Source organism: Rissa tridactyla, chromosome 1, assembly GCF_028500815.1.
Source record: "Rissa tridactyla isolate bRisTri1 chromosome 1, bRisTri1.patW.cur.20221130, whole genome shotgun sequence".
NCBI classification, from domain to species: Eukaryota; Metazoa; Chordata; class Aves; order Charadriiformes; family Laridae; genus Rissa; species Rissa tridactyla.
Window position 1 is genome coordinate 125,022,898 of NC_071466.1, and position 20,793 is coordinate 125,043,690.

The following is a 20,793-nucleotide window of genomic DNA, read 5'->3' on the forward strand; positions in this document are numbered from 1 at the left end:
ACCAAAAGACATTTTTAAGACTTCCAGGGACAATTTTTTGCAGAGAACAACCGAGCAGAGGACCTGCAAGCACTCCCCTGAAGCACTCAACTGGCTACAAGATGATTTTCCTACATTTTCTTCTCATGAGAGGTACAGCCAGCATCAGTTGAGCCAGATGATTGAACCCATGAACCACTAAAAGCCTAACCGCAATGATTTGGGTAAAGGGTATAATCTAGTCTGGTATCAGGTCTGCAAGAGCTGCCATTAGCAAGTCCCCAGGGAAAAGCTGAGAGCAGGACAAGCCTGAAGTACAGTTGTTCTTCATCCTTCAACACCAGGAGGACTGCCTCATGTGGTTATTCTCTTTAGTAACTCTCCACAAAAAGGTCCTTCTTTTAAGTATGCACCCACCAATCAGTGTCTTGTTTCTACCACATTCTTCCACTATCTCAAGGAATCGCAACCTGTTGTCTGTTGTGTACTTGGTACCTTCATTAATAGCCTCCAGCTCATGCTGGAAACACCAGTGAGCAGAGTTCATCCCAATCCAGTTTCTCTGCCCTGACATGGCTCTGTGCACCTGTCATACCTGCTGCCAGCCATTGCTTTTGCAGCTGAAGAGTCCTAGTTTGCTCTGTCGCTCCCTGCAAGGAAGCTCCTCCACACCTCCAGGCCTCTTCCAATCCTACAACACTTTCATCTGAGGGGACACCTTTACCACACACAGCAGTAAGGCAGGGGTGGACAACAGGTTTATACATAGCATAGAAGCGCTCTTTTCCTTCAGTTCCTTTCTTATGTGAATGCATCACTTGCTTTTCTTGACTGTTGCCATCTCACCAGCTCAGTGCTCAGCAAGGGCAGTTTGTGATGACAGTTCTTCCTCCTGAAAGGTCATGGCCAGCTCAGAGCCCATCTTTTTATTTGCGAAGCATGGAGAGTCTTTCCCCATGTGCATAGCCTCCTTTGCTCATGCAGACTTTCACCTGTGCTAAGGTGACCAGCCTGAGCTGTAAGAATTGAGGACCAAGGCAAGGAAGTCATGGGGAAAACATGACTTTATCAGAACTGCTATCATTCTTTCAAGTATATGGGTACAACCTGCACTTTGGACAAGCTGGTGACCATCAGTTCTATTTGGGGCGCATCTACTAAATACACAGGCAATACAGCTGCATGGTGCATGACCCAAAACACCCAAGCACCATCTCCAAAACCAGCATCAAACAAGGGAAAGCATAAACAGTGGGGTGGACAGACTTCTTTTCATCCTTAACAAATGCACCTTTGCACCTACTGTGCAAGATCAGTTTTATCTCAAAGCTTGACTTCATCATCGTTATTTGTATCATAGACAGTAACCACCAAAATTTAATTAGCATGTTTATTCGAACACAAGTTACATGAGACCCTTCAAGAAAAATATCACAACTAGGCCTCTGCGTATCAGATTTTTTCCACTTAACTTGTCCACAAGACATACTTTGTCAAAACAGCAAAATCAGACTAATTAAACAGTTACGGCAGACAATTGCATGTGAGGCAAAAAGAGTTTTAAGAGCAAAGACCATACAGAGAACATATTACTGGATTACAGCCCAGCACGGATCGTTCCGAAAGCGATAGGAGGATGAAGTTTTCTCCAACACAAGTATACAGCATCACTAGTATACATTTTGCATTAATACCCATAATTATTAAAAAATAGAAATACACTAACTTCAAATATTACTTGGCTAGCCACTATACCTATAAGGTAAAACCATAAATGGACTAACTCTGCTTAGAAGGTGAAAAATACTAAGTCTCTAGAATTAACTAGAGCCCAATTCAGCAAACTACTTACGCATGTGCTTATGCCCTACTGACAGTAGTGGGGCTTACACATATTGAAGTATTACAATTAACATGGAGCAATTTCAGTGCATCAACAGTTAAGTACATGCTAAATACTTTCACTGAATCAGGATCATATTCCTTAAAGTACAACAAAGTTATATACACTATAAGAGTCATGATCTTTCTCCCTCAAACCACCGCCCTATCAGAAGACAAACCTCTACTAGGTACAAGAAAAACTGATACAGTCCCCTGAAGAAGCATGGCTTTTCATGTTTTATTAACAACTCCAAAAGCATGCAGAAATCAGTGCTAGGGACAATCTATCTTAACTTTCCTTTTGGTCTTCAGTCTTTCAAAACAACAGAATTTACCCAATTTGCACCGGTATAGTATTAAAACTCTATATGCAATTTGCAAGTTCAAGATCAAGGAACTTGTTTCTTCAGTTCATTCCCCAAGCGACCAATAAGTTCTTAGAACTATACAGCTGTACAATAATGCCAGTGATTATATACAATCCTGCACTAGATATTGGAAGAAAGCTACATAGTTACATAAATAAATGTTCAACTTCAAAAATATTTTATTTCTCTTGCACTTAATATTTAAGTGTTTTTAAAAACACAACAAAAAAAAACCTCTGCAATGTTGACATGTATCAGCCCTCTCCAATAAAAAAGATTTCCTGTAGAATTCTTCTTGTCCAGAAGTTATCTGCATGGCTGTTTAAATAACATCAGTCTTGCCGTAGCTATGAAATCCAGGTATCCAGGCAAATGTTCCACATACCTGGGAATGAAACATTCCCATTTTTCTCAGAGAAATTTGATTGTTGGGTTTTGGTTGGTTTATTTTGTTGTTTGTTTGGGTTTTTTCACTCTTATATAACCCACTATATGATAGTGAACAAAATACTTTTGTTTCATAGAAACAACTAACATTTGCCCACACCGGGCAAATGGTCTATTTACAGATACATTAGGACTGCCTGACTGACAGTGAGTGTGAGTTGCTGGACTCCAAGAAACATGGAGCTTAAAACGGCGACGCTCTCTGCTGAATCGCCTTCCCTTTTAGGATACGTCTTATCTGGAGAATAGAAAAAGACAAAACATCAGTATTCATCATCCTAAAGTGAGTCATAATCTAAAATAATAAAAAAAAACACACCACACCCTAGACCCAGTTCTGCATTCCTCATTTATCTGAGCCTAGGTTCAGTTACACCAGAATTGATCCAATTTTACAGCATTTGAACCAATGAAAGGGAACAGAATCACTCAGTTGCTTAAGTTACTAGCTTCTTAGATCAACAGTCCCCTTTTTCATCATGTATTTGTACAGCTCCTAGGAAAAAGGGATTTTCTTCATCTGTTATTCAGGCCAGAGAACCGTCATTACTAATTATTACAAGAGCAATAAAAGCATGATCTCAGGCCATGCTGACATGAACAAGAGAAGGAATATTAACTCCAGTATGTTGCAGGGTTACAAAGGCAAAAAAAAAAAACCCTGCTTGGCAGGAAAAAGCTTTTGAGATGGAAAAAAACCAAAAGCTACAAGTGAAACCTATAATTTCAGGTCTTTGTATATTCTGCCTGATCCTGACATTAACACCAAAGATCCATGAAAAAAAAAAAAAAAGGCAAATGCTCTAAATCTCTAGTCTCTAAATAAAATTGCTAAATCTCTTCCCTACAAGCTGCAACTCAAAATCCAAAAGCAACTTTAGGAGAGGAATAAGGCTTTTGTGAAGATGGGGACAGAAGGGACCAGAGGAAAGGGTTGTTTGGTTTCTTTTTTTACCTGTTCTCCTACAAGGCCATCAGGAACCAGATGAACTGGCTGCTCATTCTCCAAGTTTCTGGCACTCGGATCAGCTCCCTTTCGCATTAGCAGGCGCACAGCATCCAACTGACTCACCCGATACTGCAGGCTGGCAGCCACGTGGAGTGCTGTGTTGCCATTGTAAGCCTGGAGAAGAAAAAGTAATTCCATGAGGAAAAGCCAGGAGCATGCGTCTCCGGACACCGCGGTGCCATACACATGCACATCCCAGATTGTATCTGCATTACGGAAAAATCATGGTACCTTTGCGTTAACGAAAGAGAGGCAGTTGGGCAGCTCCAAAAAGAGACGAATGAGCTCTAAGTTCGCTTCTTCTGCTGCCAAGTGTAAAGCTGAGCGACCACTTTTGCGATCCTAGCAAAAAAGAAACTGTTAGTCTTCCCTGTGGGTGCTTCACCTTACCCAGGGCGAACACACAGACAAATAAAACAGAAAGCAGAGTAACTGCAGAGTGTTGAACAAACATATTTACACTACAATTCACTGAAAGCCAATCCGAATACACATTTTAATATGAATACCTAACAAACAATGGACCAGATCTCATTTGGCAGTAAGCTTACAAAGCCAAAATATCAAATGTCATACTAAGTAACGATCTGGCCCAGCACAGACCTAAACTAGACAGGGAAGCAGTTTTTAATTAAAATTTGCAGTTCAAGAACAAGGTATCATCAGCACCATATTCCTACAGATACCTCAGAGCATTCCAAACATATTCTTACTTTTAAGACACAACCAGCTGCAGCCAGCGTAGCACCATTCTTAATCCAGAAATTAGACTGTCACCTCCCTCTTTCCCTATGGTTCCATTTGCATTGATAATACCTTGTTCTGAATAAATGCAACATTCTCATTCCACTTGGGGTAAATTAAGCTGTAGGGAAGCTTTCAAATTAGTCTACTTCCTTTGTAATAAAGCTAAGACGTGGTGTGGGAGAAAGGGACATGTTCTGCTTCCACATTCTCTCTGGATCTGGCACTTCACACAAAGCCCGTATACTTACTTTCGCTTCAACAGATGCTCCCATTTGTATTAGAGTCTTGATGGTTTCTACCAGGCTCTTGTTTCTCAGCAGCAGCTCCTGGACCTCAGGGGAGTGAGGTGGCTGGCTGTTTTGCAGCTCATGCAGCACAGCATTATGGGCCAGAACAGCACAGTGCAATGCCGTCAAACCTTAATGTTAAAAAAAAAAAAAGTAACTGTCATTAATGAACAAATGCAATACAGAAGTATTGACTGGCTGCTTGGTTTGAAGGATGGATAAAGGAACTTCTCTCCCTGTTAAGCCCAGGGACGGTTCCACATTTCTAAGTGACAGTGATTGCTCTTGAATGGCTTGGGATTTGGGCTGTCCATCGCCAGAGGAATTAAGTAGCAACCTACTGTGAGCTCTCAGACAGCAGATAATAAAAGAATCAATTTCTAATACTTCCCTCCTCCTCCTCCCCCCCCCCGCCCCAATGTACTTTAGAAAGAGCTGTTATATGGGAAGCGATTCAATTAAAACAGCTCTCTGGTGTCAGAAATTGTGGCTTCTACATCCACCAATGTATCACTGGCAACTCACATGTTTTTAACAACAGCCTGTTACCACCTACACTCTCCATGCCAAACACAGCGATTGCATGTAAGAGGGAAGAGGCCCTGACAGGCACAGACTAACCATGTTTTTATCTGACAGATACGCCAATTGTAATGTAATTTCAATTGTAATTGCAAATTTTAACCTGGCAAAGATACGCTCCATTTTTATTGCTTCTCAACCCAGGACAACCTCCACACCAGCAGCCATAAAACATTGTAACATCCAGTAACTCTGTAAGTTATCAACTCTTGACTACTCACCATCATAGTTTGTTGCCTCGAGGTCCACATACTGATTGCTTCCCATGGCTCCCTTTTGGATCGCCTACAAAAGTGGGAACAGGTATGCATTTAGGTCTTATCCAAACCACATATTGCTTACTTAAGTTTGTAAACAGCCTTACTGCAACCAAGTTGCAATAAATAACGGCATTAAGAAGATACTTAATATTTAATTGTTTTCGTAGACTAGAGGATCCCACCAAATTACTCTAAAACACTGGTGAGAATAATCTGAAATTCAGTCTCACATTAAGCCGGTTACTGCAGAGCCCTGAGACATGCTCACAAGGCTACACAGAGAGAAGGACAAAGGGAGGAGCAGTGTTTTCAGAGTTCCCCCAAGACAACTAATACCAAGTACAAGCGTTAACGCTCAGGGCAGAGCTGCGCCTGACGGGTTCTCACCTGGAGGACCTGGGCATGCCCCTTCTCAGCGCAAACGTGCAACGGCGTTCTGCCCCAGCAGTCGGTGGTGTTGACTTGAGCCCCCAAGCTAACCAGGTCCTGCACAATGAGATGCTGATTGGCAGCCACAGCCACCTGGAAAGCACTCTGCAAACATCAAGAAGAAAATTTAAACTATTAGTCATCTGACCCCGAACAGGAAAGAGCGACTAAAACAAATAAAAAGCCTAGCTACCTGGTATTATTTAAGCAGTGATTATGAATACCAGGAAGCCAGGACAAATGAGGCAGAGCACATAGTTTTACCAGCTCAAGGTGATCCCAAGAAGTATTAATAGCTCAAGGTTAATATTAGTATGCAGGCTAAATCTTGGGGTTAATATTAAATAAGCATTTCACCACATCTTCCTCAAGGTCCAGACATGCAGAAGCACTCAGGTGCGCAAAGCGGGTGCGAAGATTTTTTTGAGAACCTCACCTGGCCGTTGTGCTCTTTAATATCCAGCATGTGCAGGGCAGCCATCTTCCTCGCAAGGACGTAGGAGAGAGCTCGTCGGCCCTGGGCAACCGCAATGTGAAGGAAGCTGCAGGAAAGAGGGGAAACACAGAGTTACACCACCACGCAAAGCTGGGGCTCAAGTCATTACAGAGATCCAAACACATGGGAGTGGTGTTACACTGCCAGCTTCAGACCTCCTCTGGGTGACTAAGACAGAATTACAGGCACCTTCTTCCCAGGGCAATTTAAAGCATCTAAATTACAATCTTTTTCTCCCCATTTACTAGATAAAAGTCTAACAATAAGTACCTGAAATTAGACAAATACCTTATCTATCCAGTCTGCTGCAACTCTGTGCATCGCAGCCCGTCAGCAAGACCATGGGTTTCATTTGACTAGTGAAACTACTGCACTCGTGACACACAAACCCTAATAAACAGCATCCATTAACAACCCCATGGTCCATCAAAACCCCCACAGAAATATTCCCCAGCCTTCCACATCAGAAGCACAGAAACAAACAGCACTCACGTGTCTCCATCCGCGTCTTTTGCGAGGAACTGGTCTTGAGAGATGTTCGCCAGCTTGTTTTCCTCCTGCTCCACTTGCCACTGAAAAAACGACTTGCCCAGCTGCGTCGTGTTTCTGGTGATGTTTTGGTCAGGCAGAGAGACATTCAAAGTCGCCAAAGAGGCACTACGCTCCAGACTACCACAGATGTTATTGGAAAGCAAGCTGAAGTTCGGAGCATGGGGGCCAACATCAGCCTGCGGGTGGGTCATGGGCTGGAGGGGAGCAGAGATGCCCTCTGAGCCTTCGGAGTCATTCAAGAGGGAGGAGAAGCTCTGTGATGGGCAGTACTGCAGCTCGTGGTTCTCAAAGGTGTTCTGCTGGTAGCCAGGAGACTGGTCACTGGAAGCAAATGGCCTGTAGTCCAGGGAGGCATCCGAAGGGTAGCTCTGTGACAAATCCTGGTTCTGCGACGGAGGGAACTGGTAATGCTGCGGTGGATCGAGCATGTGCTGGGAGGTGTGATCTGGGAACGCCTGGTACTTCTGGGATGGGGAGAAAGCCTGTGTTCCTGGGCTGTCCTGGTACTGCTCTCCGGGCGAGCCGTGACTGGGGACGGTGTGCAACCAGCTAACCTGCACCGTATTCAGAGAAACGGGGCTTGACTCATTCTTGATGTTTATAATGTTCTGAAGCAGGTCAGAACTGCTGTCATGCTTTGGGTCGTTTTTATGCGTCTCCTCCATGTTATCCATAGAAGTTGGGGTCTGGGGTGGTGTCTGTCGGGAGGGGGGGGAAGAAAAAAAAAAAAAAAGAAAAGAAAAATCAAAACAAGCCCCAGAAAGTTAGAGGTATAATTGTATCTGGCAGTTTCTGATCACACAAAGCAAACTGAAAAATAAAGGCACAGAAAAAATTACTGCAAGCTTACCAGGAGGTGTGGGTGAATATTAGCTTGCCGTTTGAAAGAAGGTCCATCAGAAAGGAGCTCGGGAGCCTTTCTTTTGCCACTGTGACCTAGTATGCTCTTCAGCTCTGCTGAAAACAAAATAAATTTAGAATCCACTTGGAGGTTACTCTCACAATCGACTTTTAAAATCTTATCGAAGGGTGTTTAAAAGAAAGGGCTTTTTTTTACCTGTGTACTGCTCGTAATTCACCAATCCTCCTTGTGCCTTTTGAGAAAAATCCAGATTGTTGCATTATTATAATGTTATTTTAGGGGAGAAAAAAAAAAAAAAGAAAAAAAAGAAGAAAGAAGCAGAGACATGCTTCTATAAACATAGAATATACCTTAGAATAATTCTAGTACATGATTGTCTAACCCTAATTTAATTGCTTTTAATTAAGGTTAGAAAATGGAAAGACTTTTATGGAACTTAAATGAGAACCACCATTTTTCTTAAGGCTTTTTAAGCTATTTGTTACAATACCACAAAACTCAAGAAAATCTAGAGAAAGACACTGTTCCTTACTGAGGTCTGAGGATTATTGTTTTTTTTTCTTAAAAATAAACAAGCCAGCCAGTTTTATACTTCTCCAATGCCGTGAACAAAATCCCCTTTATTCTTCCCATAATTTCTTTTTTTTTTTTTTTTCCCCCTGTTTCTATCTTTTCAGACTGGAGGGGTACGCCTTTATAGCATGTGCTCTGCACGGAGGAGCACAACAGCATGACAAACTTCTGAGAAGATTCCCCAACTCTCACAATGAATGACCTCACTCCAGCTAACAGGGAGTTTCTGAGGTTTCATAACACAAACTTATCTTTATCCAAACTCCCTTTAGAAAATAAAGCTTAGTAAGAATGCTTTTAGGTGCCTCCTCCTCCTCCCGCCGTAAACCTTCTTGCTAATTTCTTCCCAGCTCTGTTCTTCCACTACGCATTGAAAAGGAAAAACACTGACTCCATCCACATCAGATAAGGCAGCAAGCTCGTTTCTAGCGTTATCGCATGCCTTTTTTTTTTTTTTTTAATATATATATTTTTTTTTTCCCCTCCTCCTTTTTGCCAGCTTCAGGAACCGCGAAAAGCACTTATGTCAGTGCTGAAAAATGCAGGTTACCTTGCCTTCCTCCGCGGCGGGGCCCGAGGACATCTGCTTGCTGCTCCTGAAGTGCAGCAGGAGCTCCTTCACCGAGTTCTTCACGCGGACCCCTTGGAAAGGTCCTCTGTGCTGCTTCCCCCCCGCCATGTGCTGTTCAACTGTCGGGACACGAAAACAAAACACGGATTTAAGCGACAACGGAGCTGGCGGCTTAAGGAATAAATAAACAAATAATAATAAAATAAAAAAACCACTGGTGGAAAACAACCTCAATGCCCGGTCTCGCCGAGAAGAGCCGAGGCGAAGCCCCCCTATGCCCCCCTGCACCCCCCGGTTCGCCGCCTCAGGGCCTCGCCCGGAGACCCGGCCCGATGCCGCTCCCGGCGCCGGGCACCCATCGCCGCCGACGCGCTCCCGCCCGACGCCGAGCTCCTCCTTTTTCACCGCTTCGCAGCTTTTTAAGCCCAAAAGGGTCCGCGATCGATAGGGGAGGGAGCGGGAACCGCGGCTCCGCGCCCTCCCCCCGCGCCGGGCGCAGGGGACCGGAACCGCCGCGGCCGGGACTCGCCGTACCTTGCAGCGCGGGGCGGGCACCGCCCCGGGGGTCCCTCCGGCCGCCGCCGCGGCTGCTCACCGAGAGGTCCGAGTCGGAGCCCGGCGACCCCGGGGCGGAGTGGGCCGGCGAGCAGCTGCCCTCGCTGGAGTGGGGCGAGGCCCCGTAGAAGTAGGCGAGGTTGATGGGGCTGCTGAGGGCGCCGCCGCCCCCACCGCCGCCGCCGTCGACGCCATCGGGCGCCGCGTCCCGGCTGCTCTCCACGATCATGGCGGTGCCGCGGGGCGGCGGGCGGCGGCGGCGGAGGAAGAGGGCGGCGGGCGGCGGAGCGGGAGCAGACACTGCCAGGGCTGAGCGGGCGGCGCGGCGGGAGTGGGGGGCGACAGCGCCGCCGGCGGCTCTTATAGAGGCTCCGCCCCCGCCCCCCCTCCCCCCCGGTCGCGGCCGGGGCGGGGCGGGGCCGCGCTTCCCGTAAGGGCGGTGGGACGTGGCCGCGCGCGGGGCGGGGCGAGGGGCGGGGCGAGGGGCGGGGCCGGCGGTATCGACCCGCTCCCCCATCCCGGGCAGCGGGGTGGGATGGGGATGGTGAGGATGAGGATAATGGGGTGGGATGAAAATGATGAGGATGGGGATGATGGGGCGAGATGGGGAGGATGGGGAAGGGGATGATGGGGATGGGTTTGGGGTGGGATGAGGACAATGGGTATGGGTTTGGGGTGGGATGAGGAGAGGATGATGGGGTTGGGGGTAATGGGGTGGGATGAGAATGATGGGGATGGAGATGATGGGGATGGGATTGGGGTGGGATGGAGAGGATGGAGAGGATTTGGAGGGGGATGATCGGGTGGGATGGGAATGATGGGGATGGGTTTGGGGTGGGATGAGGACAATGGGTATGGGTTTGGGGTGGGATGAGGAGAGGATGATGGGGATGGGAATAATGGGGTGGGATGAGAATGATGACGGGGATGGGGTGGGATGGGGAGGATGGGGTAGGATGGGATGCCACCTTGCACCCTGTCCTCCAAGGTTATCCCCAGAGGCGTCCTGCAGGTTTTGCAGCCCCCACTCGCAACACCAAATTGCAACCCCAAATTTCCACCCTCTTGTGCGGCTGTAGAGGTGGAAACCACAAGCACCGCCCTCGGTCCCCCGCCGCTGCTGATACAGGCTCACATCCCCACACGCACTTACCCCTCACCCCAGGTGTGACAGCGCGGGAGCATTTGCCCTGCTCCTCCCAGGCCTCGGCTCCGGGGAGCCTGGTTTGGGAGGATGGGGATTTTTTTTTGGTCATGCACGTCAAGTGGGCAGGATCCAGAGAGAAGGGGAACGTGAGTGGTTACTCACGATAGAGATGAGTCATCTCTCTTCCCCTGTTATCGGAGCGGGTAGTAGGCAGGGGGCAGACACAGAAGTTATTTTGTTTTTAGGTTGCACCACACTGCGGTGGCAAAGCCTCTCGGTCGAGGCCGGCGGGAAGAAGCGGGTAAGCAACACAATGCCGAAACAAAAAGCGGGCGAAACCATGTGCCTGCGATTACTGTTAACATCACTACCGAGCTATTACCAATATTCGCAGGGGAGACTTCTCAGATTTCTACTTTGCAAACAAATATTTCTGCTTTCCTCGTTTCCCTTGAGGTAGCCATCTTGTAAAATACGAGTGAGCTTTTTTGTCCACGAGGTTGCGATTGGGATGTTTTTAGCACCGCGGCTGCCCCCAAAATATGTAGTAAAACAACATGGTATTTCTAAAGTCTATTATGCAAATTGGAGGTCTATAATTTAGATTATTATACATGTTTTAACTGTATTAAAAAACATGGGACAGGTGCAACATGAAATTATATTAATCAGCCCATGAGGAGGCAGGAGGGAATTACTTTATATTATTCAAATATTTCTTCCACTGTCAGGTGAAGGAAGGGTTTCACTGGGAATTAGCTAGGCAGTTTTCTACTCCAAGGACTGTTTTTTTTACACCATAGATTGAATTTATGCAGTCACAGTAAAATTTGCAAATGTAACCCATAAAATCAAATCAGATGCTGAGTAGTGCCAGAAATAGCACAGTCTAATAAAGGTAAAAACTCGCTTGCTCCCTCATCAGCAGCTATCTCCCAAGTGCACCTTCTCCCTCATTCAACAAACCTCTTTATGCAAGTGATGATTTGTTAAATCAGGCTGTATGTTTTAAACACGCAAGGAGATGGTTGTTCTTCAAGCCTCAGATCTCAGTTACAATACCTTAGCCTTAGGTAGATGCTTTTAAGTATTTCCTCTTTGAAAAGCACTTGCTGCTCAGAAATCCTTCAGCCCCCGAACACTCTTTGCACCGTTGGTGGCTGACGGGAGGGCCTACAACCCAGCTTTCCAAAAGCGGATCCGACTTGATCAACCTTTGCGTCCGCATCCCTGCCAAGTAGCCCAGAAAGCCAGTCATTTTTTTAATCTAGCTGGGAGGGTCCCAAACTGCTGCAGCAAATGGATCTTGCCTTTTAACGAGCAAATGGTAACGTGAATCGGAGAAGTCTATAATCCCGAAAATCAGATTTGGCATCATAGTTGCCTGCAGTTCCCTTAAAAACGTCAAGATTAAAAGTGAATTTCAAACCGAAAGTGCATTTCTCTCATTGTAGTCCTACTGTGTCATGGAAGGTCCCTAAACCACACGCAGGCAGGGACAGACAGCACCTTTACCCTTGCCATTCAGTAACGATTTAATTGAAGATTAGTCTCTATGTATGAATGGAAACTATTCTACGAAACAATTTAATGAGGTTTTTGTCTTAAAGAGGGTGTGGAATTTCTTTTTCTCTTCTATTCCAAAGTTTCTACTTTCCTGAAGGCTGACTTGCTCTCCTTTTACCAAGCAGAATCCACTTCAGGCAACACTCTGATACCTCAACTCGTACGTGTTTCATCAGCTGCATCTTATTTCTCAGGTCTTCTGGCATAAATCTACTCCCAGTCAAAGCAGATTAAGACAAGTCTAATTCCACCAAGCTCTGTAACAAAAGGCTCTTTCAAAAATACACACACCCATCGGTTGCACAAGATGAGCTGGCTCCCAGCAGCCTTCTGCTCTAAAAGCACTTCCATGCGAGTTACTGGTAAATTATTGCTACATCTACAAATTGTAATTATTAATGCTGCAGACCTTGAGCATTTGGGTTTTGGCCCAAACACTACGTAACATCTGCGGTGACCCAAACCCCGTGAGGTGTCTTCAGCCTAAGAAAGTTCCTCCTGGGCAGGGCGGTGACCAAAAGCGCTTGTCACCTCTTCTCCTGATGGGAAACCCAGCGCAGCCCGTACAGACAGCAACAAACCGGGGGAAAGGGAGGGTGGGCTGGGAAGGTGCAGCAGGCCTGTGGTGTCCAGGCGGTTCCAGCCCGCTTTGGCCAGGCTGTAGCACAGGGCAACCATCAACCTCCAGAGCTGGAGAAGGCTGCGAAGCCAGCACGGAGGAGGAGGAGGATGCCTCAGCTCCCCCAGCGCTGCCCTCCCAGGTTTTTATTGCACCACCTCCATTTACTGGGATGGATCAATAATGCCAACTAGCGGCCGGTATTAGCAACATTTGTCCTGAAACCTTTCTTACATACTCCAGGAAATAGTGAGATGTGCCTATCTTGGTATCTCGGACCACTGCAAAAATCAGAAACAAAACGCATTTGTTTCCAAAAACCCTGCTCCTTCCTTCTCTTCAGAACACAGCCTGGGCAAGTATTGTGGAATTAAAGCTCATTTCCACCTCAACATGAGGAAAAACTTCTTTACTTTGAGGGTGACAGAGCACTGGAACAGGCTGCCCAGGGAGGTGGTGGAGTCTCCGTCTCTGGAGACATTCCAAACCCGCCTTGACGCGTTCCTGTGCAACCTGCTCTAGGTGACCCTGCTCAGGCAGGGGGGTTGGACTAGATGGTCTCCAGAGGTCCCTTCTCTGTGATTCTGTGAAAGCTAATCAGCCTTGGTTTAGGTTATATCACTATACTTGATCACTGAAACAGCTTCGATCTCTGCTTTTGAGCGTGTGACTTGTGCACACACCCGAGCTGCTTTGATGGGATCTGGAAAATCAGACAAGAACACAAAAAAATTCTGCTGTGTCAAAGCTTGCACTCGCTGGGTAGGGGTCCCATCACAAAAGTCAGGAGGGTTGAAAGTTAACACCTTAGACTTTTACCACCAACAAAGCGCCTAGGCTCAGCACAGTCATGTGTCTGCCTTCTGCTGCCCTGTTCAGAGCCAGCACCAGGAAAAGGTGCACTGGACCTGCTGTGCTGGGCTTCCCTCTGCGTCAGGCCTCCAGGGACTGTGTCCTCGTTACACGGAAACAGGTGAGCCATTGCCCTATGTCAAAGCAAAATCAAGGACCCTGCTCAGTGTTTTGAGTTGTTTTTTTTGTTAAAACAGACTTCCACGCTTCCAACACCCTTTTTAATTGTAACCATGAGACTTTCTCTCATATCTGGGCCCTCATACTGAGAGCAGCATTTTGATAATGACAGCACAAATTCAGACTGAGGGAGACATTTTGCCGCCTGGCTTTCAGCCATCTCTGGTTTATCCTTTCTGACAGGAGGTTTGCAGCCCGAGCTGCAATGCCGCGGGGCAGGAGACGACTCCTGGGCCATCCTGTGAAGGGACAGCAAGGCAGCTGAAAGGAAACCTCCAGCACAACCGCCTGGGATCAGACTGGCAAAGCCCACGCACGGCATCAGGCAGCAGAGGGGGTACCAGGCAGACAGGTCGAGCACTCTCAGCTTGGAAAAGTTTGTGCTGCAAAGCTTGGGCAGAGATTTGTGCGTGCTTGTAAACACATCCTCCCAACAGCCCATGCCATCCCTATAGCTTCGAGTGTAAGTAATCACCACCGATCTGATCCCTGACGTAACTTGTCCCTACCTCTCTATGGTCAAATGATGCGGCCTCACAGTTCACCCTCACGTCCTGGTCTCAGAATTGGTAACAGTGCTCTTAACGTGAGCTCAATTCTGGGGTCACTGGTGAGAGAAACTACCTCCTTTGGGTGAAGCCTGGGCATGGTTTGCTCTAGGGCTGCTCCCTAGAGGCAGCATGGGCAAGACTCTGACAGTTGTCTCCCTCGCTGTTAGCTTACTCTCCAAGAAGTCATTCTACCTTCTCTTCCCCCTCAGAAAATCCCCTGGAAGCCGTAGCTCCAGGTCACGCATGTGACAGGTTGAAAGAAAAAAACCCAACCAAACAAACAGAAGATGCGTCTTGGGGAGGCCACGTGGGGCTCAGAAGCGACCAAGGCAAAGGATTGTCACACTGTATGGATGTGGCTGGTCTGCTATAAAGAAAGGGCTAACCTTTACAGCATCAGTATGCTGCTCGGTCCCTGGCGCACATACTGGGGTGAATGCTGTAACCCCAGTTATATATATATATATATATAAAAAAAATACATATATAGATAGATATATAGAGAAATAGAGAGAGAGTATACATATATATATATAGCTATATATAGCATACATATATATGCTATATATGTAGGTTTTTACTAACTAACTAACTAAATACATACATAAATAAATAAAACAAGCTCAGAAAGTGGAGCTTTGCCTTCCCTGTAGAGCTGCACGTAGTCACTTTGCCAGGCACATAACCACAAGTGAGGAGCTTGCCAGCTCTCAGAGCAGACCATGGCTCAGCGGGTACGGAGCAGAATAAACATCTCTCTTCGGTCTGCCTCCTGTGCAGCAGCCCAGGACAAGGGTCAGCCTCTAGGTAAGGCGGCAGAGCACAAACTACTAGCAACAAGCACTTGGTTTCGCAACACATTTCTGGAGCGGTATAACCTTTGTGGTATTTCTTAAACTGGAAATAAAAATGGTAGTTTACAATCCAGTTGCTTAACACAAGTGAATATTTGCTGTATGGATGTCGAATGCTCCTTATTCTCCGATGGGTGTAATTAACCTGCTGCTGCTGCCTGTGCGTCGCGGCATGCGAACACCACCACCACCCTGCCTCTGTACCCAAGCAGCATTTCCACCCACCACGCAAACCCCGAGCCATCCCGCATAACGCTCGGTTTGCTTATAGAATAGCATCGAGAAAAACAGAGGTAAAAGCTTCGTAACTATTCCACTCCTGGAGACCGTTCAGGATCAATACCTACGTTTGCTTTAACGGTTCAGGAGACCACACATCAGCAGGTTGGAAGTGGTCCATGACACATTTTTGCTCTAAAAGCCAGTACAGAGGAGTCAGTGTTTCTTCCCTCTTTGCTATACTCGTATTGCCACATTCTTCCCAGACGTTGGTCTCCAAGACTGACATTCTGGGATTAGCCTGAACTTCAAAAGGGGGCATGTATAATTCTTCATATTAAAGGAAAACTCAGACTGTTCATTTAACATATATCTTTTGGGGCTTGCTCCTTTGATCCAAAGAATGCCCTCAATTCTGCTTTTTTCCTCCCAGGTTGTTTGATATTTATAAATAAGTAAATAGAGCGGGTTGCTACTAAGCAGATCCTTTCACACTGTGTATATAAAGCATCTGAGATCAGTATGGAACAAAAGAAACCTCAAACCCAGCAAGCGCTACAAAGCTGTCTAAGTGTACCTCATTTCTGTACAAGTAAACAGTTTCCCTGTACATACACCTTGTGCTTGTGGACATTCCTCTCAACGTACTCAGGGCCCTGGTTAGTCATGTTTTCTCATAAACTTATGTATCTCACTAGTTCATTAGCGCCTTGCAGTAGGAAGGCATGGCTAAGAAATACACGCACCACTGATGTCACAGTGTGTAAACACGGAGCAGAAGACCATTTCCCCATAGCAAAGGGCGACGTCATATGTCACCTGTAAAGGATATTGTGTGTACATAGATGAGGTAAATATTTTTTTTTTCTCGAAATTTTTTTCTCATTACGATATTCCAGTTTAGGAAGGGAGTTAGCACAGTTTCTCAGTGCTGGTAAGGAGTCTCAGTGGAGGTCTAAAGGGGTAAGTATCAGTTTTCCTTGTGACCCATGCTGAAGACGTTTTTCCTCCTAACTTGAGCGACCAACCCGTGTTAAAACCTCCCATTCTGATCCCACATTCACAGTTCCCTGGAAGTGTTCAAGACCAGGCTGGATGGATCCAGTGTAGTGAGAGGTGTCCCTGTCCATGGCAGGGCGTTTGGAACAAGATGATCTTTAAGGTCCCTTCCAGCCCAGACCATTCTATGATTCTATTTTCTGATGTCAGATAGGAGAAGGAGCCCGTGCTGTAGCCACAGTTCTGGTGGACTTCCATTTCAGTCTTCCTACCCAACACAAACAAAAAACTCTCCAACCACCTGTAAAACAAAATCACTTTCTAGCAGGGACTGCAGAGCTGTCCGAATGCAGTATCACCACTCAACACTTTAGTACAGGAACAAGAGGAAAAACTGCTTTATTACAATCAGACTAACGCAGAAAAATATGATTTTTCAAACGGCAATCTACCCAGGACCCTGTTTTTCTAGTCTCTCAATTTATGTTTAGTAATGGATAACCTATCTAAGGTTAAGGTTGACATACATCCAGGCTTTCCCAACATGTGTTTTTCCACTCAAAAACATTGCCCAGGGCGTTTTTTAAAATTTACCCACTTCTTGGACACGGCAAATCAGTCACACCTACTGGACAGCAGATCTAACTGGGCTGACCAGTCCAGAAATCCCAGGCACACTGGCAGCACGGGTGCAGATCAGCCGTGCTGTGGTTGCATGGCAGGATCGGGTTCAACACCTGCAGGAAGCCTCAGCATTGATTTGCACAATCCCACACAGCCTGTGAGCACACCCTCCGCTCAAGGGTGCAGATCGGCTGCAGGAAAGCCCAGGCAGAAAGAAGACAACCACAGTAAAAGACACTTGTACCACATTAACACTGCAAAGATCATTGAAGGGAATGCCCTCCTCTTATGTCTTGATCTTATTTCACTGTGTTTTCCAGCTTACAGAATTTAAATGCCTTCAATTCATAATTCCATTCACTAGAGAAATTCCAGCTTTCAAAACACATGGCTGGCTGGCCTTGGGAAAGTCCTGAAACTCAGCTGTAGAGCTGTCCTCCATTAGTCAGACAAAAATTCAATAAACAGGAAATTTTCTCATTTAAAAAAGCACCTAAACTAAGGCAGCCAAACAAAATCTTATTACGGTAGGGGAGATGTCAGGTTGCTTCCAAGCAGCAGTACAAAAGCTTTCCTGGTGCTTGGGGTGAATTGCATATACTAGGGCAGGTTTTAACTTCAGTTAAATGAGTGCTGGGACAACTGGGACAACATCGCTCCATCTATGGGTCAGAATTTACTGCCACGTAAGTCTCGACCACAGATGACCTATGTCTGCACAAAGGATCTTAATATCATGGAAAGGATACTAATACTATGTTCTTTCTGGCTTCTACAGACTTAACAGCCAGTTGCTACACATTCAGAAAGAAATCCATGACAGTAATGACAAATTCGCAGTAATACGTAAATTGCGCAGCACGAGTTAGCATAAAGCATCAAAAAAGTTGGAAATAAACTCTTTGATTTGGTGGGGCACGGTGCGGAGCTCTGTTCCCAGGCGTTGGCTCCCTCCTCCAGATCTCAGCTGGGGAAAGACACGGACCGAAGCCAGACGCATCCTGTCTGACAGGACACTGCTCTTCACAGAAGCCGGCCCATGGATGTTCGAGTTTCCTTTTCATTTCCTGCCAATTTCTTCAGAAGAAAGCAAGAGCAAAGGCAAGCTCTTGTTTCTACCTCGCATGTTTTTGTCTCAGGAGCTTGTGACCGGGAACGCGAAAAGTCACGGGGGACGTTTCTCAGCAGCACCCTCAGGATTGAGTCCTCCTGCCCCTGAAAGCCCAGGGCTGGAAGCAAGGCCAGGCCCGGCCACCTGGACTGCGGCAGGAGGGAGAGCCGAAGGCTGGGACGGGGCTGTGCCTGCCACCACGCTGCTCAGGGGTGGGAAGGGAAGCTTCCCAGTGCCCAGGAGAGCTGCTGGAAGCCCATTTCCAGCAGACATTGGATGATGATGATGATGATGGTGATGATGATATCCCAACCACCGCCTGTGGGGTGGCAGCGGGGCTTTGACGTAGGCAGGGCAGGGTGCAGGGCTGCGCCCCTCAGCACCCAGGGGCAGAGGGCATTCCCTCCCCACACACCCCCTCCTCCTATCCACTGCCACTAAACACAACGGGAAGCATGTGGCTCGCTGTAAAGAAAGTCAATAAAAGGTCTAACGCGGCAAAAAGAAATCACTTGCCTCAGGAACCAAGCTGATACCAGAGTTTTGTTTGCAGCAGAAGTATGGCCTTCTTCCCAATGTGCCTAGGTGATATTTTCCTTGACCGCTGGTCACCTGGTCTGAGCCCAGAGTATCACCCTATCTCTGCCCTCTATGTGTCTCTAGGCAAGCTACGATGTCCCAGCTGAAAATACCTGGCTTCCATCTAAAGTACTTGCAAGCTACCCATCCCCAGCCATGGACAAGTCTCCGATGACACCATGGTACAAACATGCCCCCAAATTTGGAGGGGGGGAGGGGCGCGCTCTAAAATCCAGACCACTTTTCATCCTCTGCAAGAAGCTCAGTGCTGAGCTGCCTCTTCCCTGCCTGCCAGAAACAGGCACGGGTAATGAACCGGGGTGCTGCATAATCGACCTCATGTGGTAAGCCAGAGAAACCCTCACCAGGCGATGAAAAGCAGCTTATGGTTTGGTTTAATAAACCCCTTAACATAACAAATTTTAAAGTGATGTTTAAGTTCATTAAACTTAGTTCTTTTAATTCCCACAGATATTCTGGTAAATTACAAGAAAGTAGGTGTAGATCCCTATTTTTATATACGTTTCCTTGTGTTGTCTCACACTGCACTTTTCTCCTGTCCTGTTGAAGCTGGCAGGCTCGTATGCGGATGATGCTCTGCTATTCTAAAATTACTGATGAGGTGCCAGGAAAGAAACTAATCAAGATTATACAAAACACCCGCTTCCACTAACAATGTTTCTTCCATTCAGTGCTCTTGGAGTTCAGCTTTCCATCCATCCATCCATCCATCCATTTAAACTCTGGAAAGCTACTACATCCTCCCCGTGGGAAAAAAAAAAAAAAAGAATATTGTTTCAGAGAGAATTGCACAAAACAGCTACACTATTTAGAGGTATTTTACCTCCAGATCTACTGTGGGCTTTCAAAAATCCCACCGTTCATTGCGATTTCCTTCAATATTGGTTACCACCCATTACCTTACCAAAAGCCAGCCACGCTTCTGTACCCAACCCCAAAACATGCACAGACAATTACAGCACGAGCCACTCGCAACGCTATTAGAAGTAAAAAAATAATGAGAAGCCAATATTGTTCCAATCAATGACAGGGTTTAAGCAATAAAGCAAATAAAATGGTAATAGTGTACCTTCATGTCAGAGGAGTGAAGTTAGAATTAGCTCCATGGAAAACAAGCCAGTTCTTTGCTCCCCACTGGGAATGGATCGTCCCTTATGGCCACGTCTCTGTGAATGATTGAAGAGTTCCTCTGAGGTTTAATGATATGAAACAGAGAAGAAGCAGCGAGGAATTTTCCCCCCCCCCCCTCACAAAAGTCCTGCTTACTCTGTCTTTCTGGTCACAGAGAAAAACCCCATATATGTTAAAAAAAAAAAAAAAAAAAGATACCCTAAGCAACCCTCCCCCCACCAAGTTTATTACAGCTCCAGGCTGAGCGCCCACAGGGCTCTTTATTGCAGTGGATCACACATCATTTATCTTTCAGCGCTGGTTCACCGTGGGGGATGTTATGACATGTGAGAGGAAGCGGCAGGGTGGAGGAGGAGGGTGGTGTGAGTGTGGCTCCCTGGACTTTTTCTGTGCGGTGGAATTTCCCAGGCGGGGTAAGCCCTGGCGGGGACATTCCCCTGCCAGAGAGGCTGGCAGGAAACCCCAGCCTGGCGTAACGCTGCCAAAAAAGGGTCTAGAAGATGCTGATGCGAGTTTCGTGGCAAAAACAATGAAAAAGGGCTGGGCAACAATGGGGCGAAGAGAAACCTGCAGCGTACAACGCAGCGGGGTTTCTTTCCTGACAGGGTCAGGTTCTCCTCCTTGCCTGCCTACCTGCTGCCTGCAGCGCTGCCTGTGTACCTACACACAGCCAAGCTGCTTGGGCACTGCCGGACAAGCAGGTGCCTGCATAGCGGTCCCACAGGAAGCGAGAGAGATA

General features: G+C 46.7%; 1 protein-coding gene across 6 annotated transcripts; it reads right to left on the bottom strand.

Moving 5' to 3' along the window:
- Positions 1 to 828: 828 nt before the first annotated feature.
- On the bottom strand, positions 829 to 20,787 carry NFKBIZ (NFKB inhibitor zeta). Of its 6 annotated transcripts, none has more exons than XM_054208246.1 (12): positions 9,581 to 9,918; positions 9,026 to 9,165; positions 8,098 to 8,134; positions 7,891 to 7,994; positions 6,981 to 7,738; positions 6,429 to 6,534; positions 5,951 to 6,097; positions 5,525 to 5,588; positions 4,683 to 4,852; positions 3,919 to 4,029; positions 3,634 to 3,801; positions 834 to 2,916 (listed from the first exon to the last, which is right to left on the bottom strand). In XM_054208246.1, exons 1-12 carry the CDS (start codon positions 9,828 to 9,830, stop codon positions 2,863 to 2,865), a joined length of 2,109 nt encoding a protein of 702 aa, XP_054064221.1. In that variant the 5' UTR covers positions 9,831 to 9,918; the 3' UTR covers positions 834 to 2,862. The 6 variants fall into 6 exon arrangements, with proteins under 6 accessions (XP_054064228.1, XP_054064197.1, XP_054064233.1 ...); XM_054208238.1 differs by having other exon boundaries at positions 7,891 to 7,997; XM_054208253.1 differs by lacking the exon at positions 9,581 to 9,918 and adding an exon at positions 19,993 to 20,787 and having other exon boundaries at positions 829 to 3,801; positions 7,891 to 7,997.
- Positions 20,788 to 20,793: the final 6 nt, after the last annotated feature.